This window comes from Arvicanthis niloticus, chromosome 4, assembly GCF_011762505.2.
Source record: "Arvicanthis niloticus isolate mArvNil1 chromosome 4, mArvNil1.pat.X, whole genome shotgun sequence".
NCBI lineage: Eukaryota > Metazoa > Chordata > Mammalia > Rodentia > Muridae > Arvicanthis > Arvicanthis niloticus.
In genome coordinates, this window is record NC_047661.1 from 5,998,673 (window position 1) to 6,020,691 (window position 22,019).

The window sequence follows — 22,019 nt, forward strand, 5'->3', positions numbered from 1 at the left end:
AGAGTTGTGAACTCTAGTAAAGGACCCAAACCTACCATACACCAGCTCTTCCACTTTATTCTAGACTCCTTTTGCTTTAGATCCTCATTAACCAGTCCAGAGAAATACAAATACCCACTACGTTTAAGGAAAAAAACTGTTCCACACTCATTCCACTCATTAGATCAACAAAAACAAAAACCATATTGAGATTCCATTATATCCCTATATCCCTGACAAGATCCCTATCATTGAAAACATCAAATGCTAGTAAGCACATAGGGAGCAAAAGAACACATTCTTCTTTTGAATACAAATTAGTGCAACCACTATTGAAATCAGTATGGATATTCCTCAAAACCTAATAATATTACTACCATGTGACCCGTGACCCAGCTATACCACACGTGCTTGCATGCACACACACACACACACACACACACACACACACACACACACACACATAGTGGAGTACTAGTCACCCATAAATGAAACTAGAGAATAGGCTTAGAGACATGGCTCAGTGGTTACCATTGTTACTACTACTCTTGCAGAGGACCCAAGTTTGTTTCCTTGCAACCACCTTACTCATAATCACCTCTAACTCCAGTTCCAGAACCAACGCTCTCTTGTGCCCTCTGTGACCTCAGGCATGTAGTGCACTGAAATTCATAAAAGCTCACACACCTATACATACAAATAAAAAATATGATTTTCAAATAAACTGAATGGAACCAAAATAACAAGCATACAAGACTTAGACAAATACATTTTTTCTCATATGCAGAGTTCACATAAAAAATGAAAATAGAAAATATAGACTAACAATTTGAGTCATTGGGTAAGATACAGGATATGATACAGTCATTTGTGTATGAGGGTGGTATGAAAAGTTTATATTTCTTGATAAGACATTCAAAATATCAACAATGAGAACCAGTGAGTAAGGTTGCAAAGTAGAGTACAATGAGTTTATTCTGGGAAAACAAACAAACAAACAAACAAACAAACAAAAAAAACAGAAGTATAGTGTATGCTTCATACCCAAGCAAATACACAGATAAAACCAAGTAATAAACCAAACAGGATCAGGTATGGAGAAGACAGGAGAGAAGCTCAGAGGGTCAGGAGAATGAATGGAAATGTATAGCTGCCAGGGGTGTAGGGTGGGAGGGAACCTCTAGAAAGTCCCAAAGACCAGAGGCTCCAAGGACTCGATATAGGTGACTGATGAAATGCCCAACAGTGGGGAGATGGAACCTGAAGAGACCACCTCCGGGTGTCAGACTGGACCCCTAGTAGAGGAATGGGGACACCAACCCACCTACAAAACTTTCAACCCAAAATTGTTCTTGTCTAAAAGAAATGCAGGGACAAAAATGGAACAGACTGAAGGAATAGCTGACCAGTGACCCTCCCAACTTGGAAACCATCCGATGGGTGGACACAAAAGCCTGACACTATTACTGATGCTACTATGTTGTGCCTGCAGACAGAAATCCAGCATGGTGGTCCTCTGAGAGGCTCTACCAGCAGCTGACTGAGACAGACGCAGATACTTACAGCCAACCACTGAACAGAGGTTGGGGACCCCTATGAAAGAGTTAGGGGAAGAATTAAAGGAGCCGAAGGGCATGGCAACCCCACAGGAAGTCCAACAGTAACAACTAACCTGAACCCTTGGGAGCTCCCAAAACCCTACCACCAACCAAAAAGCATACATGATCCGAAGCCACCAGCACATATGTAGACTGTCTTGTCTAGATTCAGTGGGAAAGGATGCACCTAATTCTGTAGACTTGATGCACCAGGGAAGGGGGGATACAAAGAGGCGGGGCACCCTCTCAGAAGTAAAGGGGAAGAACACTAGGAGGGCGGGCTGGGGGGGGTGCAATATTTGGGCAGTAAATAAAATTAATTTAAAAAGTAATCAATAGTGATTGTACAACTCTTCTGTTAACCTTTCACTGTACTTAGTGTCTGATAGAGTAACTTTTCCAAACTTACATTTACTCTGTGTGTATTGTGACTTTTTTATCAGTGGTTATAATGTATCAGTGTTATGCCACTTTGAGATTTACAGAAACCTTGTATCAACAGTACAAAAGTTCTTGCATACTAGCCTTAAATATTAACATTGTCTTCCATGTTTTATCACTTCCCTACTTTCTAGATAAATATGAATTTCAGCTTCTGAAAACTTCTGACAACAAATAAATGAATTCAAGGGAAATTTTTAGATAAAAACCACAGATGACTAGGTCTCAGAAACAACCTCAAAACTCTTGAGTAGGTACAGATGAGTGATGAGTAGGTGAGTCAAAGGCTAATAGTGTGTGATCTCTTGAGATTCAAGAGGCTGGTGAGACGGCTCATCAGGGACAGATGATGAGATGGCTCATCAGGGACAGGTGACTGCTGGCCAAGCTATGCCTGACAACCTCAGTTCAATACTGGGAACTTACATGAGGGAAGGAGAGAGCTGACTCCCAGAAACTGTCTCTACATGTGTGCCTTGGCGTATGTGTACATGTACAGAGGGTGGGAGAGACGGCATGAATCAATGTTAAAACAATTGTGCCGCATGACCCATAGCAACAATTCAACTGGATACCAGTATTTCTTGTAAAACATCATGAGCTCACTGAACCCTATAAGAGATCCTGTGTGAAATTTACCTTCAACCTCTGAGGTCCTGGAATTCCATCTGGAGGCAGTGAAGACACAGCATCAAAGGTTTATCAATTTGCTCTTTTTTTTCCCCCCACTCCTCTTCTAATATCTCAACGCCCATAATCAGCTTGAAGAAGCTAATGAAGAGTCAATGTCCCTATTCCCAGGGCTTGGGGACTAAGGTGGTAAATGTTGGGCTGTCTTTCTAGGGAAAAGTAGTGGTTTTGTGGGAATAGAGAGGATTAGCTAGGATTTATTGCATAGCCGAAACCTATTGGTAGAAATCTGTACAATTATTATCAAGATGAAGATATAAATTCTTAAATGGCACCAATTTACTTTGATTACAAATTTTAAGGTTTTCACTGGTATGAGCTTCTTATTGATATAAAAGTGAGATGAATATTGATACTCTCATAGGCATTGTACCTGTATAACACATTTAGGAATACAAGTCTTAGACCCAGTCCTTCTTTAACTTTTTAAAAACTGTTTTGAGATGGTTAGCCTGTGAGTTAAGGGACTATAGCAAATTCATGGCTCTGAGTTTATTGTTAGTGTGTATTCTATATCTTATTTAGAAATAGCTGAGAGGAATTAACAGACAACAGTCCAGATTACCTTACATGGATAGTTGGTTTTCAAAACGTCAGAAGTCCACAGAATTGACGTGACAAACATTTCTGTAGTAATGTTCATTTTGATTAGAGACCTGTCTGCTCCTGACAGCTTCCTGTATTCAATTCTAAGAAGAAATTGAGCATCTTTGGAGTTACTCCAGTTGTGGGGAGACGGCCACTAGACAAGAATTGCCTCTTTCCATCTACAGACAAATTACTGTCCAGAAAAGGACACACTTGCAGAATAGTCGACTGATTATATCTGCCTAGACAGAGTAATCAGCCCTTAATAATTCTGCAGCACTAAGGTCTGTCAGATAATCCTGGGCCAGAAGGCGAAAAATCAGATGCTCCAATGTTTTGTAGTAGAGGGGGTGTCCAGGTGTTCAGAGGTCTCTATAAATTGGCTAAGTTTTAGAAGCTATGCTTTGTGCTTCCCACAATTATAGTTAACTCAGTCATTCTGGATTTCTGACGGGGTTGAAAACTTATAGTCTCATAGCTAATCCTGGCTATTTACCTTGAGAGAAAAGATTTGAGTGGATGGTCATCATCCTATAGCCAAGGAAAAAGCCAGGTTCAGAACTAAGTGTTTTAGTTAGGATAGATGACAGAGGTGCTGGTTAGTCAACAAAATGATGGACTGGGTATTAGGACTATCTTGTACCTCACTGGTACAAATTGGCATAATTATGCTCTAATTGTATTTTGAGAGAAAAGTTTCATTTTAACAGGAAGGGTGATATGTAGGAGGAGCTAAGGTGGGAGGAGTATTGAGAGGAAGAGAAAGAGTAAGGAGAGGAGAAGAAAGAGCAGAGAAGCTAGGTGATGAAAGAGAAAGAGGGGAGAGACAGGGAGGCAGATGTTCACGTATCTCCACCAGTCAAAGATAATTGATATATCTAGGTTGGGTAGTGGGTTACACCTCTGACTGAGCAATACCAAACTTATAAAGCCTTTGATTAACATTTTTAAAAAAATGTGTAAGTGCAGAAAGGAAAAGGAGGCATGGGATAGGGATTTTCTAAGTGGGGGGAATGGGGAAAGTGTATGGCATCTGAAGTGTAAATAAAATATCCAATAAAAAAAAAAAGAAAAAAAGAAAAAGAAAGAAATTTACCTTCAGTTTGCTATATAGTTCAGAGATTACAGTCTAGTCTTACATAGGCAGCAAGTTATAAGAATCCATTTTTATTCTCCTGTAACAACTCTTTAAAATTAGAATAAGGGTAGATCTGAAGTTGGAACACAAGCTTCTACAAAAAGCTCTAGAAAACCAAACCCAAAAGCATAACAAGAGTGCAAGTGAACTGATTCCAGGTCTAGTCTGTCCAGCTCAGGGATCCACACATAGTCACACATAGTTACACAGTAACAGGTGAAGTACTTCCCCTAACTCTTGCAACTATAGAGCTAAGACTATGTGTCACACAGTATGTTTGCAAACTGCTAAAGAGCCAGGCATGATGATACATGCCTATAATCCTGCCATTCAGGATGTAAGCAGGAGACTCGAGAGCTCAAGGTTAAGGTAGACCACATACATGGTTCAGGACAGTTTGGACTAGATAGTAAGACCCTGTCTCTAAATATATAAACAGATAATTTCAAACAAGTTTAAATAGACTCTTGAGTCACTGGTTGGATACCCAGCATTGCACCCCCCCCAAAAAAAAGTAATTAAGAGTCAATCTTTATACTAGAATATCCCAGGGCTAGAGAAATAACTCAGTGATTAAGAACATGTATTGTTCTTGCAGAGGACTGAGCCCAACTCCCAGCAACCATATCAGACAACTCACAATTGCCTGTAACGACAGCTCCAGGGACCTAATACTCTCCTGACTCCCCAAGGTATGGGCACACAGAGACATAGAGGACGGACGGATGGATGGATGGATGGATGGATGGATGGATGGATGGGTAGGCAGGCGAACTGATAAGTAAAAATTTAAAAATACAATGTCCACTTGATGTTCATTGTTATCTTTTATTACTTTACAATATATTTCAAAAACTGCCATTATAGTTGCTTTAAGTTCTCCGAGAGTCCAACAAGCACACCTAGATACACATAAACATCAGTCCAAAATACCAACTGACCTGGACCATCACTACCAAAAGGGCTATAGTTTTTAAATAAATGTGTGATGATGCAAAATAAAATAAAAACCTGTTGAAACAGAAAGTAAACTTTGCTTTAATAGATATAGAAAGGAGGTGATTTGTTGTTTTGTCAACATATCTGGTTCTGGCAGCAAGTAGAAATATAGGCTAGCAATGTGCCCTGAAAACATCTGCTTTCTGCTTGTACATAGCACTTGAATCACAGACCAGGCATAGAGAAAATGCTCTAAATACCTTCAACACCCTCCTTCCCGAAAGCCACAAAGTTAATGAATGTCATGGTCTCACGGCCATAGTATTGTATGGTTATTTCTCCCCAGCAACAGCAGTGGCTTCAAAGGTCTCTAAAACAGAAACAACAAAGATGCAAGGAAACCCTCCAGGGTCCAAATTCACTTCACATTCTCCAAGTAGCAAAACAGCAGCTCTACCTGGTGAAGATGCATTTCAGTTTCTTCCTGTTAGTTTTAATGATGTTGCCTTTAAATACATTTAGCTGACTTCTAAAAAGAAAATGTTAGTTGTCAAATATTTTAAAATCTTAAGAAAGCATTGCATACACGTAATTCAGTCTTAAAGAAAAACACAAGTGTATGTCTCTATTTATGTATCTTACCTTCACTGAAGTCAGTTTTCTGGATAGATAGGAAAAATAGAAATAAGTGACCAGTGCTGGCTTGCTTTCCTTCTAAACAATACCATGGATCCTGTTTTAGTCAAATTGACTGCAGTACTTTCTTAATAACCAGAAAAAGGCAATAAGAAGCGTCATCTCTGGGATGGGTATGTCCAGGCAGTCGATGTCTAACGTCAGACTGACCAAGGTGGCACTGTGGCATTCTAGGCATCCAATTTAGTTTTCTTTTTCAAGTTTGTCAGTTGTTTAATCTATGACTTTTCTCTAAGAATACAGTGTCACCACAGAGCAAGGCCAAGAGGCCATCTGCTGCTCAAACATCACAGTGGATTTAATTCTTAAAAGCCACTATAGCCTAAGTGAGCAGGAGTCAACAGAGCCATGCTTGGCCACATTCAGTTTCTCCCCAAAGCACTGTACAGCTGCTAGCGTCCCTGTGTTTAACTGGCCTGCAGTAATCTTACTAAATTATAGCAAGGAAGACTGTACAGCTTTTTGTAGAGGTTTTTTTTTTTTTTTTTTCCTTTTTAGGTACTTCTGTGTTCAAATGAACATAATTTCACTTGCAAAATGGCATTACTAATGTCTTTTCTATAAAACATGGTTGGCAACATAAAAAAGGCACAAAAGGGAGCTAAGTAGGTATGTTTTCACCTTTCAGAAAAGGGTACCAAAGCACATGTCATAGATCGTTCATGAAGAAAAGCTGGGAAAAAAATTGGTAATTCATGCACAACTTGAGCTATGCAAAACTTTTTGGAAATCTCCTGAGGCTTGAGGAGAAAATGAGTTTTCCTAATCACATGCTTCTGTAAAACAGAATATAAAGCTACACATACATTTGGTTTTAACAGTGGACCCATGTTTTTCAAAACAAAATGTGAGGCAATTAAGCAAAGGAAAACAATACCAAAATACCTTCCTAAACAACTTGACCTGTAGCCTCTGTCTTGTGCGGAAAATGTCCAATAAGATGTAAAATGCAGCATACATAGTCATGTAATCTAGAAACTTTCCATGATAATTTATTGCAATTGCACTTGACAGTTCACCACAACAATGGAAAGCTGGCCCCCTGTTGGTTCGCACAGTCCTTGAGCCCCAAACTGAAGTTGAAGTCACCAGTAAAATGATCTGGATAAAAAGTTTGCAGCTGTGCTCAGCCAGCTGGCTCCACCTTCAGGGTGTGATCCAACCCGGGACACTGCCTTGTCCTGTTCCTTTGTGGGACTCTCATCCTCAGGCAGGTACTCAGGTAGCTCTGTGTTCTCTTCCACTTCCACAGGGGCATCCTGAAAAGGGACCAGCATCTGACACAGAGGAGCCAGAAGAGCCATTACTAACCGACCTAACATGACACATACATGCCCAAAACCACATCCTCACTCTAAGCATCACCTTCATTCTCTGAGTCTAATGCTTTCTTCTTTCATGCACTCTGCTGGTTCTAGGACAGGAGTAACTATCGTCATAGAAATGGGCTAAACAGGGGCAGGGTACTCTGAACGCATCTGTAGGAAGCTAAAGGAGCTCACAGCTTACAGATGCATTCTACTCATCACAGAGGCTACGACTCACCATATTTACTTGTTCAAAGAGGTGTACTTTTATTTTCTCCAATGGGCAAAACTAGTTCAAGTTAGAAAGAAAGTACTGAAAGAATGTAAGGAAATGGTATCCTTTACTTACATATAACACGTGCATCACATCTCCACTGAGCTCAAAGTTTGCCTTACAAGAACACTCTGAACTTCAGAAAAAATTTCTCTATACTACTGAGATAGTAATTAACTATTAATTAATATGTATTTCTTATATATTCTATGAATATTATAATTTTCTAATCATAAAAAATAATCAAGAGCTCCAGTTTGGTAGGACTAAACTAAAATACAAGTTTTACCTCTTCCCCACTTTCACTTTTCACAACTTGCTGAGCTTTCATGACCTTGGTTGATGCTATTGCTGACGCCAAAGCCTGGGCAGAGATAAAAGGAACAATTCTCAATGATGATTTGCTAATTTATAACTTCATGCATATTCAGTCATTGAAAGTACTAACCTCCGCTTTCAAATCTGAACGAATTCGCACCACGCATCTTTGAACAGCCATTTGAAAAGTAAAGCTAATAACACCTTTAATTTTTAACAAAGCCTCTTCACATAGATTTCGCCGAGACTGAAAAAGTGAAAGCAAACAGTTATTAAAACAGGTAGAGGAAAGAAATCAACTTAAGCCACATGAACTACTTATCAGTGCTGATTCTGTCCATTTTAAAACACTAAAGAACAGAATTACACAAACCTACATGGCAAAGCCTAGTACACACATAAGCTGCAAGGTGTGGCCTACTACAGTAAGCCTCTACAACAGCTTATTCCTATACTGGGTATTGCAGGGAACTGAATATTGAAGGTACCTGCTGGTCTACCTAAGTATATCTAACATAGTAACAACAGCAGCACTATAATTTTACAGTGCCACAGAGAAAACCACAGTCCACCGCTGATAAAAAGCATGCAACAATGTTATGTGTTATCTGGACTAGGTTTGGATTCCCACCTATCAGTAATTCCTAGCACATTGCAGACTTCATTTGAGGGGGGTTGGGGGTGGAGTAACCCTGGCTGTCCTGAAACCAGGCTGGCCTCAAACTCACAGAGATCAGCCTCCCTCTGCCTCCCAAGTGCTGGGGTTGAAGGTTTGCGCCATCTCCACCTAGCTCAAACTTCAATATTAATATGTAGTTTTAATAAATTTTATTATCAGAAGGAAGTCAGCCAATGCTAATTTATATCACAGAAAGAACAAATGAATAACAGAACAAAGTGCTCAAAAACAGAGAAGTGGAGTTCCTCAAGCTTAAGAGTGATCAAACTGCAGTCCTGCAGCCAGTTTTGTCAAGTTCTACTGAGACAACCACATTCATTTACTTCATGTCATCTGACTGCAGCTTAATGATGACACACAGTAGGCAAGCAGAACAGACAGCATATGGTACGCCTAAAACATTCACTCCTAGACCTCTACTCTAGTTTACAAATCTCTAGTGGGATTTGGTTTTCTCTTCTTTTGTGTGTGAGAGGGGGATTGAAGGGGGCAGTGATGGACCTGAAAGAACTGGGAAGTGACTGTGATTGGGGTGCATGATGTGAAATTCCCAAATGATCAATAAAAATATGTTGGAAAAAAATTTCTAAGCTTAAGTTAGAATTAAAAGCATTCGGTGATTGAGTCATTGTCCCTTATAAATAGTTCATCCTTCAATCATTAGTATCAAGTATTCAATCAGCAGTATCAAGTATTATCAATATTCTCTCTTTGGTTTTTATTTTCTTCTGTTAGTATTGACAAAATATAACACATGGCTGTTGCAGGATATTTGATCACACTGTGAACCCCAAGACTATGTTATTTACTGGAAAAACCTGTTTCTAGCTGTGGTGTGGCTCACCCTTAGAACACACCTTAATCCCTCTGGCTAGAATACAGGTTTGCCCTTAGTACACACATTTAATATCAAACAATAACAGTAAAGTTAGTTTGTAGAAGGAAGTACCCATGTTTGAAAGTTATATCTAATTAAGTGGCAGACAAAGTGCCAATCAGAGAAAGATTTGACAGAACAGGATATACACAACTCTCATGAGAAAAGAGAGGATAGGGAAACTACTTAAGAAAGCAGTAAAGGATGGATGACAGACAGACAGACAGACGGATGGACGGAAGGAAGGAAGGAAGGAAGGGAGGGAGGGAGGGAGGGAGAGAGGGGAGAGGAGACAATTTTACCAGAAGAGTTTTATAGAGGCAGGTTGAAGAGAGAACAAGGTAGACACAGGTGAAGACAGGACTAGCCAGAGAAGAATAGATTAGAAGCCAGAAGATTAGATCAGATTGTCAGAGGTAGTTTGAGGCCAAACAAAGCAGGAGAGGCTGAGAGAGAGAAGCCAGATTGCATCAGTCAAGTTAGAAGAGGAGTTTGAGATACAACAGCTGAGTTGATCCAGCTAGCCAGAGTACAGAAAGAACAAAAACGGGTGAGATTGTTCAGCAGGAAGTCTCAGAGGCTGAAAATACTCTAGGCCTAGATCAGATTGTACAGAGGCTAGAAGCTCCCAGGACTAGGACTGATAGGGGCAGTAAACCTCAAGACAACCATTACAACATGAAGGTAATAAATACCTTCACACATGACCTTTGATAGTTTCAAGCAGGGTACTAATTACCCCACTTCCCACTTTACCACATCTTATTCTATTTGTCTCTTCTTATCCCCACTATCCAGTGCCTATAATCAAAAAACTGCTTTTTGCTTTGACCTTCAGGAGACCTCATCACACGAGCTATATTTCAGATTTGGGCAAGCACAGTAACAATTACTATATATTGGCCTATATTTGTGAGCAGTTAAGTTTGAGTGTGTGGTATATATGGGAAAGAAAGGTGAGAGGCATGTATATATTTGCATATGTGCACCAATGCATGCACAGAGGATACAACTCAGGTCCTCATGATTGCATACCAAATATTCTTATGTGCTGAACCCTTATTCTTATGTCCTTACCCGTTTTGGATTTTTGTGTTACCTTTAAAAGGCAACTATTATTTATACTCAACATAATTAACAGGATACATTGGAGATTATATATATATATATAATATATATTACATATATATATATTTTATATATATATATATTCCATCTAATCAATTTTCATTTATCAGAAATTTTCTAGAAATGTTTTGGGCTTTTGTAGCTCAGCTTCTGTAAATTATTTGTTAATGTATTTGATTCTGTCACAGATAAGACTGTAGAAGCACCTCCTGATACACACACACTTATTTACTAAACCTTAACACCTTAGATTTGAGCCCCTAAGTAAAGCAAAAGGTTATGAATTGTCTTTATAAAAACAATTTAACAATTAAAACTACAGGCAAAATATCACTGAAAAAAAAAAAACAACCTAGTGATGCTTACATACTGGAGAAGTAACATCTCTGAAAGAAGAAAAACTGAGGTGAGCAAGATCAAACTGATGCTTATCTTGGCTGTCAACTGGATAGAACTGAGAAATGAGCAGATTAGGAAAGCACAGCTGTGGCCTGAGAAACAGCTCAACGGTTTAAAAAGAGCACTGGCTGCTCTTCCAAAATACGTAGGTTCAAGTCCCAGAATCCACATGGCAGCCCACAACCATCTGTGACTCCAGTTCTACAGGATCCAACACTCTCTTCCAGCCTCCATGAACTCTGTACACATGTACACGAAGCACTCACAGTAAGGCACATCTCTAGTATATTGTCTGTGAGGTCATCCCTTATGCAGCAGCCCCAGATAGAATAAAAATGGAAAAGAAAAAAGTTCCTGCAGATACTCCTGCTTCTTAAGGTAGCCAGCCACCTCTACAGCTCTATCCAAGGACAATGACACAGCATGTGTTTCAGGCCCAAAGCCTCAGGGACCATGAACTAAAAGCTGTAAGCCAAAATAAGCAACTCCTTTCTTGAGTTATTTCTGTTAAGAAGTTTGACACAGCAACAAAAAATCTAATAGAAACCAACCAGAGCTTAGAAGCCTCCCTGAGTTCAGGACAGAGTTAAGGTAGGTTAAAGCAACTATAATTCTAAAGGCAAAGCAAATTAAGAATGAAAGGAGGACAAAAGAGGAAGGAGCCACACAGAAAGACAGCCACTATCTCCAGAGTCAAGTGTGCAGCGGTCACTTGGAGCTGATTGTGATCAATGGATGGATGCTAGCAAGCAACCCGAGGCTGAGCAAAATTCAGCTGGGGAAGGAACAACTAACTCATGAGCTCATGCTAGGTTAGGAAAGCAACACATCCTCATGAGCTACAATAGAGTCCACAGGGTAGGAATAGCATTCGGAAGGGCACTGCCTCAACAGTGTAGCAAACTTATCTCTAGGTTGAATCCTACATAATAATAAACAAAACTCAAGGTCCACTATTAACAAGCAACAGTTGGTTCACAATAAAGCTGAGCAGGGACTAGGGGGACTGCTTTGGCCCCAATTCTCAGGAGGCAGGGGTAGGCAGCCTGGTCTACAGAGTGAGCACCAGGACAGTCAGGGCTACACAGAAAAAAAAAAAAAGAAAACCAGACTAAAGCTGAGGAGCATTTACAGGCTATGCATACAAACACATTCTGTGTTCCACAATACACAAAATATCTGGCAAATAAACCCGGTAAATAAAAAATTACCAGACATTTAAAAGAAGCACACAAACGCTACACTAAACTAGAAAAACCAATCAAAACCAATATACTCAGAAACAATACAGGTGGTAGAATTAGTGCACAGGGGCACTGAACAATTTTCCTAAAATGTTTCCATGTTTAAGAAGATAACAGTGTAAACATGCTATGGTGACAGCATAAAATATCTAAGTCAGATGTGAAAATATACCGTAAAGCAATGTTTATAATGAGATACGCTCAAGAATAATAATAGCAAACTCAGCACTCAGAGAGGAAATTAAGAAACACAGAAACAGAAATGACCGTAAATAAAAGAAAGGATGAAGTAAACAGGACACCAGTGAATGGCAAAGAAATCTCAAGTGACAGACAGCACATAATTAAGAATCCCTGACAGACCCAGGAAAAAGGGAGAGAAATCCGTTTTGACGATATGATAGAAAAATCCACCAAATCCGCCATAAATTTAAATTCACAAAGCCAAGAAGTTAGATAAAACAGAAACAAACAAACAAAACATACACACACAAAGAAAAGACTGGGCTCCTGCTAGTCAGAGAGCTTCAAACTCAGACCGCAGAGCACAACCCTATGATTCAAGAAGCTGTGAGCCCTAAAGCTAGCTGTGAAAGACTTCTCTTCTGCCTTGGCATAAAAAAGGGAACAACAGTGAACAACTAAGAAGCAGGCAGTGGGGGAAGAAGAGGAGAGAGGAAGACAAGACAAATGACGCAGAGTTCTGAACACAAGATGGCATCATGTGGCTGTCTTAAAGTGCACTAGAGGAACATCATCATGAAGTCCATATTCATCAAAAATAAAACCAAATTTAAACAAAAATAAAAAGAAGGCTTTGGGACATATGAAAATAAACTTGGAAAGGTGAATGTTCAAACTGCAATAAAAAGGATAAAGCTAGAAGACATGAGACCCTGTTGGGAGGGGAGAGGGGAAGGGAAGGTAAAAGTCAGGCAAGAAATTGAAGGAAGAGGGGGAATGGGAGGAAGAGGAGGGGGAAGGGGATGGGAGAAAGTGAAGGGAGAAGGAGGAGGGAAAAGCTAGGGGAGGAAGGGGAGGGAGGACTGAAGGAGATGGGAGGAAGTGGGTAAGTGGAGGGGGAAAGAAGAGGGATGGGAGAAAGGGAAAGAGAAAAAGAACACAAATAGTTGCTTTGAAGCCGCTAGAAGGAATAACAAATTGAGAACATGAAAAAATCTTAAATGAGAAAAATCTTTATCAAAAGGCGGTTCTTGGCACATCTGGGGGACTACTTACTCCCTGCTGCTAAGAACTGTTACTCTATTTCTCAATAAAACCTTGGTGTCCTTTAAAAAAAATGGTTCTCAGCCCAAGCATAGCAGCATATTCCTAATTAGGGAACACAGTGTTCCTGAGGCTGAGCTAGAACTGCCTGAGTTCAAGGTCAATCTGGGATACAAAGTGAGACCAGGTCTCCAAACAAGCAAAACAAACAAACAAAATCAAAAAACAAACCAAAAAACCCACACCCACAGAACCAATGATGGCAGGATGAGCAAGGATGCCTGCTACCATTGTGACAATCTGAGCTTGATCCTAGGACAGGAGAGAAGCAGCTTCTGTTCACTTCCACGTGTGCACCACCTCTCAAAAAATTTAAAATGTAGAGCAACATTTGGGACTTTGAAAAGGTCTATGAAACTGATAAACTTTCAACTTCCAAGAAAAAGCCAATCACTGCACTCAGGAATAAAAAAGGAAAGAAATACTACTGCCAACCTTATAGAAATAAAAGTTATTAAAGGTTAAGTATCCTTTGTCTGGTCTTGGTCTCAAAGTGATTTGGATCTGGGAGTTTTTTCTAAATTTTACACTTTTGTGTAAACCTCACTAGTTGAACATCTCAAATTCGAAAATCATTAATTCTTAAGCTGGAAAGACGATTTAGCAATTTAATAAAACTGTTTTCTTGTGGAAGACCCCAGCATCTACATGGTAGCTCACAACATTCATAAACTCTAGTTTCAGGGATCCAGTGCCAGCCTCTAGTACATATATACATATGCAGGCAAAACACTCAGACATATAGAATGAAAGTTTAAACGTCTATGTTGGGCTTCAAACTAGGGACCCCTGACACTTACCCTGTAATACACAGGCTGTTCCACTGGCCTGTCCTCAGGGACCCCTGACACTTACCCTGTAACACACAGGCTGTTCCACTGGCCTGTCCTCAGGGACCCCTGACACTTACCCTGTAACACACAGGCTGTTCCACTGGCCTGTCCTCAGGGACCCCTGACACTTACCCTGTAATACACAGGCTGTTCCACTGGCCTGTCCTCAGGAACCTAGCAACTGCTTACATTATCACCCACTCGGGCCAGCTGTGTGCTGTGCATTAAAAGGGCCTCCTGTCACCCCAAATTGATCTTTCAATCTCTCTCTCTTCCTCCCTTCTTCCCTCCCTGTGTTCCTCTTCTCTTTGCTCTTTCTCTCTCTGACTGTCCCTCTCTGTCTCCCTGTCTTCATCGTGATTTTCCTGGCCCCATTTTCAGTGAACCCGCCAAGAGCTGCTTTAAAATCTGTAATTTGGCCTGAATTGGCTTATTTCATGGGCAGAGAAAACTTACTAATCTGAAATAAAATTTTATTCTCCAAACTCCAAACCTATTTGAGCATCACATTGATATTTTAAAAATTAAGGTTTGGATCTTGAAGCATTTCAAAACTTGAATTTTTAGTTCAAGGGCACTCAGCCTGTACAAACACTGTAAAGAACTGTTTGCCAATATTATACCACCTCACCAAAATATAAACATTATTACAAAGACATAAACAACCAAAGCTTAATTTAAAAAGGGGGGAGGAAGATTATAGATCTAATAAAGCACATAAAGAAATTTAATTAATGGTCAAAAGAAGTGTCCAACAAACAAAGCCCAGGGCCAAATGGTCTCACTGATGATTTCAATAAAATGTACAAAAAGTGGGGTTGGAGAGATGGCTCAGTGTTTAAGAGTATACACAACATTCAATGCGGAGCAATAAAAGACCATTTAAAACTGGTCAAAGAACAAAGAGGAAAGGAATATTCCCTAAAATATAAGTCTGAACTAAAAGACATACACAAATAAACTCCAATTTAACCACTAAAGCAATGACCAATATATGTCTAAAATATTGCTCCACCCCATTAGTTATCATGAGACTATAGATCAAAACCATTAAACCTCCAAACTACTACAAGATGTGGAGACACTAGGCCCTCATACAATGCTGGTTGAAATATAATATTGTGCAGGCACTGTGAACAATCTGATAGTTCATCAAAAAAAATTAAGCCTATAATTACCATATGGCTGAGCAATGCCTCTAGGTACATATGCCCAAGAGGATGCTGGCACTGTTCTTTAAAAAGAAAAAAAAAAAATTATAACACACGGGCTCTTTGCAGGTTTCAAAAAGACAAGATGTAGAAACAAAGCAAAGTAGTACTGCATACGACTCAATGGAATGCAAAGTGATGCACGGATCCATGCTATAATCCAGACGAGCCCTCAAAAGTCATGCTAACCTAACCAAAGAACCTTTTAATACCTACAGGACCTAATGGAACTGTCCTATCCCATTTCTGATGTTAGTAAGTTATATCTCATCTACATAAATCATACACAGCTGTAATTAGACCTATTTACAAGTCTTGCATTTCTGTTAGGTCAGATGTTTTATTACATATTTAAAACTGCTAGGTATGCTGACTAGCCAGTATCTTTAGCATAGGATGACCTTTTTGTCTTAAGTATAAAATATCAATATTGCAACTTTTTCTTAGCAAATGTTAGCAAGTGACTGTAAAGATCGAGTTTGGTGATACAATTTCTCACAGTCGTCTTACGAACCACATCTGTAAGTCTTACCGTGTCATCGAGACCATCTATGTGCAAAACTACTGTTTTGGCACGTTTGTTTGTAGTTCCCAGAAAAAACTGAGCTTTCCTTCTACGTGAATTCATTTCATTAAAAGTATCACCATCAGCCATATTGGAGGACTGAAGAATGTCATAGATTTCTGAGGCCAGAAGTTTTGTTTCTCCTGGAGTTGTAGTCCTTGAAAAAAAATGCATAAATATAGTCACTTTTACTGGTTTCATAATTTTACTTCTCAATTTTGATGAGTTTTGTTTCCTTCATCCTGATACCTTGTTCAATTACAAAGAAACAGCAGTGAGTCTTAGAATAAGCAATAGTGGAAACTGATGGTGCAGTTCAGACAGCAGAGTGCTGGGCTAACATGTAGAAAGCTCTATGTTCAGTTTCTAGCATTATCACATAAACAGGGTACAGTGACATCCTCCTAAAATAACCATATGCAGGAGGAAGAGGCAGGAAGTTCAAGGTCTTCCTTGGCTACACAAATTTGAGATCAGTCTATAATACAAGATTCTGATTCAAAGAATGAAAAGGAAAGAATTAAGAATCATCAATAATGTAGGGAAAGCATGTAGCCTGTAAGATCTCCCTTCAACCTTTTACACAGTCCAGGCTAACTTCCTCTACCTCATTCTGGTGGTTTGAATGAAAATAGCCCCCAGAGACTCAGGGAGTGGTACAATTAGGAGGTGTGGCCCTCCTTGTTGGAGAAAGTTATGTCACTGGTGGATGGGTTGTGAGGTATGGAGTGCTCAAGCCAGGCCCAGTGTCACACTCTCTCTTCCTGCTGTCTGCTGATCCTGATTTAGAACTCTCAGCTACCTCTCCAGCACCATGCCTGCCTATGTACTGCCAGGCTTCCCACAGTGATCAATGGACTAAACCTCTGAACTGGAAGCCAGTATTAATTAAATGATTTCCTTTAAGAGCTGCTGTGGTCATGGTGTCTCTTTACAGCAATAGAATCCCTAACTAAGACACTTATAATAAGCCACCAGGCCTGGCTAAGTTATAATAATCTCCTAGTTTCATTTAAAACATGACTGAGATTCATAATCTATCCTAGCATAACATAAAACTACATTTAATTAAAATCATTAACTAGAAAACCAAGTAACAAGATCAAGTTATAAAATTTCTTTGAACCACTACTAGCATGCTTTTTGTTCAAATCGTCTTTCTTTTATTGGTTCAGGTAGTTTAAGCCATTTTTAAAGTTGAACTGTAGAGGCAGAGAGCTGCAGTTCAGGTAATTTTCAATGTGTGAAAAAGATCCAGAGAGATGGAAACTGCTGGCAAGCACATTAACAATACCATTTCAAAAAATATTAGCAGGGCCAGGAAGAGAGCTCAGTAGGGAAAGTATGTGGCATGCAAGAGTGAGAAATGGAGTTTGGATCCCCAGCACCCAAGGAAATGCAAGGTAGCAGGATAGCCCACCTGTAATAGTCTGCCTGTAATTCTAACACTAAGAGGCAGACTAACTAGGCTAACTAGACTACCTATATTAACACACCATTCAAATATAAATGCTTCGAATGCTTATTTTAATGAACAGAGGTAACTTGTCCCAAGCTTGAAGGGCAGCAAAAAAAGCACCAAAACACACATACACATACACACACACACACACACACACACACACACACACACACGCTTGAAAGGAAACCTTCAAATGCTGAGATCTACAGAACCCAAATGACTTGCAATGTCCTTATTTTCTCTACTACTAAAAAGACTGTGGGACCAAATTAGAATGGGTACTAAATACGTTACTAACAGTGGAGCAAGGAATCACCATACTCTTCTAAAAATATATACTTTATTCAAATGACAGAAAAAATAGGTTAATATCAGAAGCCATGCAGACATACTCTCTGGGCCTAATTTACCTTCTATCCTCTAAAAAAATGGTTTGAACATGCACAGGTACAGACACAGACACAGACACAAAGACACACACAGAGAGAGACATGAGACACGGCCTCTCAGGCCAGTGAGGTGGTTCAGCAGTTAAAGGTCCTTACTCAAGCTGTCCTCTGACTTCTACAACCAAAAACATACCCATGTAAGATGGATGGATGCATGGATGATTGATTGATAGTAGATAGATAGATAGATAGATAGATAGATAGATAGATAGATAGACAGACAGACAGACAGACAGATAGATAGAAAATTAGATAAAGGACTCTTTCTTCTACAGTCATAATAGCAAGAACAGCAGCTTTAGAACCACCACAAATCCAAGGGCAGGGGATATCCCTGCCAAGCGGCCCCTGGTAAGATCTGTCATTTCTGCTCAGTGTAGGCCTGCTCTAAGAGACATTTTTGTTTGCAGCTGCCCACTGGGATGGCTGTCAGGTCTATACTGTAACCAGAGACTGGGCCCATCTGCTTCCTTTCTTGTTGAATGTGTACTGAAATCTGGAGTATGCCCAACCCAATTCTACCCTTCTTTATGCCTAAGACATTAATGTACAACATTTCTAACTTTATCTCAGATCTTCCCTGATGATCTACCGAGACAATGTCTTCAGTTTCTCTTAGTAAACTCAGAGTGATCAGTCACTCTACCAATTTATTTATCTTTTCCATATACATCCTTTTTTAACCATACCCTTGAGCCAACTAGGGTTAACAAATTACCTTTACAGGTTAAATGTTGTAACCTAAACTTACCTTAAACTTTTAAAGTTCAAATATAAACTATATTTTAATTTTTCAACATTTTGGTTTTTAAATGTTTTATTATTTTTATGTGTATGGGTGTTCTGCTTGTGTGTATGCCTGTGCACTACATGCATGCAGTGCCTACAGAAGCCAAAAGAGGGCATCAGATCCCCTAGAACGGGCATCTTGGATAGTTGTGGGTGGGGGAAGCAAGCCTGGGTCCTCAGAAAGAATAGCCAGGTGCTCTGAACCACTGAGCCATCTCTTGTTTTCAGAAGCACCCTCTATAGCCTAAGCTGACTTCTAACTCCTGGCAATCCTTCTGATTCAGCCTCTTGCATGCTGAGATTTCTGGTATGAATTATAATCACACCTGGCTCTCTGCCTCTGGAGTACTTAGAGTAAAGGTGTGTGCTACCACCACCTGGCTTCAACACTAGCTTTTTTTTTGGGTTTTGGTTTTGGTTTTTCGAGACAGGGTTTCTCTGTGTAGCTCTGGCTGTCCTGGAACTCACTCTGTAGACCAGGCTGGCCTTGAACTCAGAAATCCACCTGCCTCTGCCTCCCAAGTGCTGGGATTAAAGGTGTGCGCCACCACCGCCTAGCTCAATACTAGTTTTAAATCTAAGTTTCCACATCTGCTTTGTACCACTTACTTTGAACTTCAATAACTATGCCTGTTTAAGGAATACACATGCTACTAATTTAAAATATACAGATATATACAATTGTATTTATCAAGTTAAATGGCTCTAAGTTTCCATGAGCTTTCAATCAGAATCATAAGTTCACCAAAAGCAACTTTCAATTTCCATGACCCTGATGAAGGGCCTTTTGAGTAAAGCCGGGATGATGTAATCATAGGGACAGTGCCCATACTGTCCCGCTGCAGATCCTCTACCATGATTAGCTGTCTGGATGTTCTGCTACCAAGTCAGCGTCAACTCATTACTTTATTATAAAGCTTCATTCAGTATAAAACTTGTTCTTGTTCACACACGCGCGCGCGCGCAAACACACACACACACACACACACACACACACACACACACACACACGGCTCAGTTGATAAGAGTGCATGACTAGCATGAATGAATCCCTGAGTTTCTTCTTGTACACCACAGAATCTAGATATGGTGGCAGACATCCAATACCAACACTCTGGAGTAAAGGCAGGAAGATTAGCAGTTCAAAATAAAACACACACACATATATCGTGTATTTTAATTTTTAGACAATGGCCTGTGAGTGATTTCTTGATATCCTTTTTTAGCCAAGAGAAAATAAATGAATTTTAAATCCTAATGCATAAACTCACAAACAGCAATTAATGAACTAGAAAGTACAACGAGAAGGGAGAGATACTAAAAGCCATGGATACTCAGTTGTCTTCAAATCTGAACAAAAACCTGTTTCCCAGCCGGGCGGTGGTGGCGCACGTCTTTAATCCCAGCACTTGGGAGGCAGAGACAGGCAGATTTCTGAGTTCGAGGCCAGCCTGGTCTACAGAGTGAGTTCCAGGACAGCCAGGACTACACAGAGAAACCCTGTCTCGAAAAACCAAAAAAAAAAAAAAAAAAAAAAAAAAAAAAAAAAAAAAAAAAACCTGTTTCCCTCTTTCTGTCACATCAGCTGCAAATATTCTAGTATTAACTCTAAAACTTAGGAGAGAGAAGCAAATGGATTTTGAAATATTTATTAATATTCCAAAAATGACAGGATGGATACCATGTCAGTATCTTAAATAAAATATAAACACTTATAAGGACTATAAATGCCCACATTTATCAAGAAAAACAAAAACAGGTAGGCCAGGTGGCACATGCCTTTAATCCTAGCTCTCAGGAGGCAGGGGCAGACAGATATCTGAGGTCAGCCTGGTCTACAGAGCTAGTTCCAGGACAGCCAGGGTTACACAGAAAACTAATATTCATTAGCAAAAAAATTTTGGATATAAAACCTACAGAAGTCTATCTTCTGTTAAATTTTCTAAATAATATTTGAAGCTTAAAAAAGAAAATAAAATTTGAGTCTTGGTTCAGTCTGCACAGAGCATCTTTCCAGGACCTCAGAGGACACTACTGAATTCCTGTCCGCCTGCTGGACTTACTTCTGGATGACATTCTGCAAACTCAGCATCATCCCCAGTTCTCCCTTCATCTTTTCTCTGTTTGCACGACATTCAGCCAAGTATCGGAGCGCCTGCAAGCAAAACAAGAGTCAGTTTACACGTCCAAACTGCTCAAAATTAGGGTCACCTAAAACTTACTGCAAGAGCAGTAAGAAAAATATGTTTTTACTTTCAGCATCAACTGATTTTTAATACTCCTTTAACTGTGACGTGAAACTGAAATGGTGCATGGAATGAGCGTTCTGACCTTATCTACAAGGTCAACACTAGGAAGCTTCAGTTTATCGTTTCATCTTGATGAGGCTACAAGGAGCTATACTCCATTTATTAATCTCAAAAAGTAGCTCCAACAGCCATCACTGCCCTAGATGCTTTTGTTCATTACTTAAATCAACTGCTGGGTGAAAGCACACAGTGAACCTTACAAAATGAACTGAGTCCTGTTTTTACTGTATTACACCCTTCAAATGTATTTTAAGTAGAAAATAAACAAAACAACAACAACAAAAGAGGCAAAGTGGCAGTGCCTGCAATCCCACCATGAAGGAAGCTGAGGCAGGAGAGTTTGCTGTGAGTCAAAGGCTAGCCTTGACTACATAGTAAGTCTCAGGACACCCTGGACTACAGGAAACCTTATCTCAAAACATCAAAATAAATAAAAAAAAAAATTATAAGATGAACTAATGGCCGAGTTCTGAGTTAAGCTAACTTCTTCGGGTCCTTTTTCTCTTACAATGAGTATGTTTTTGTCACTATTTCCCTCACATGCTGATTCTTTGAGGTTGTTTGGATGTTTCCCATTACACCTAAATATTGCTATCATACCCAGACTTCATCACCATCATTCATAGCTATCTCAGCCTACTTAGCATTCATATTCTCATTGGGCCTTTGCCTTTCAAGTAAAAAATGCTATGTGGCCCACCCACTGAGATGCCACTATGATGTTCAAGTCTGTGGTAGAGAGATGAGAGAAAGAGAAGTGGGATGCTTTGAGCACTACAGAAAGATATGGAACTGGAGACACAAGGGTGGTGAGGAACA

The 22,019-nt window shown here is 39.7% G+C and overlaps 1 protein-coding gene across 1 annotated transcript in view; it reads right to left on the minus strand.

Annotated features, from left to right (window-relative positions):
- Nucleotides 1-5,242: 5,242 nt before the first annotated feature.
- Armc1 (armadillo repeat containing 1) overlaps nt 5,243-22,019 on the minus strand; it is a 34,939-nt gene continuing 18,162 nt past the window's right edge. Inside the window, exons 3-7 of the mRNA XM_034500565.2 lie at nt 20,955-21,046; nt 16,159-16,348; nt 8,099-8,215; nt 7,940-8,014; nt 5,243-7,346 (exon numbers count right to left, since the gene is read on the minus strand). Of these exons, the coding sequence (XP_034356456.1) occupies nt 7,155-7,346; nt 7,940-8,014; nt 8,099-8,215; nt 16,159-16,348; nt 20,955-21,046 (666 nt within the window). The 3' untranslated portion in view covers nt 5,243-7,154. The remainder of the gene's footprint in view (nt 7,347-7,939; nt 8,015-8,098; nt 8,216-16,158; nt 16,349-20,954; nt 21,047-22,019) is intronic.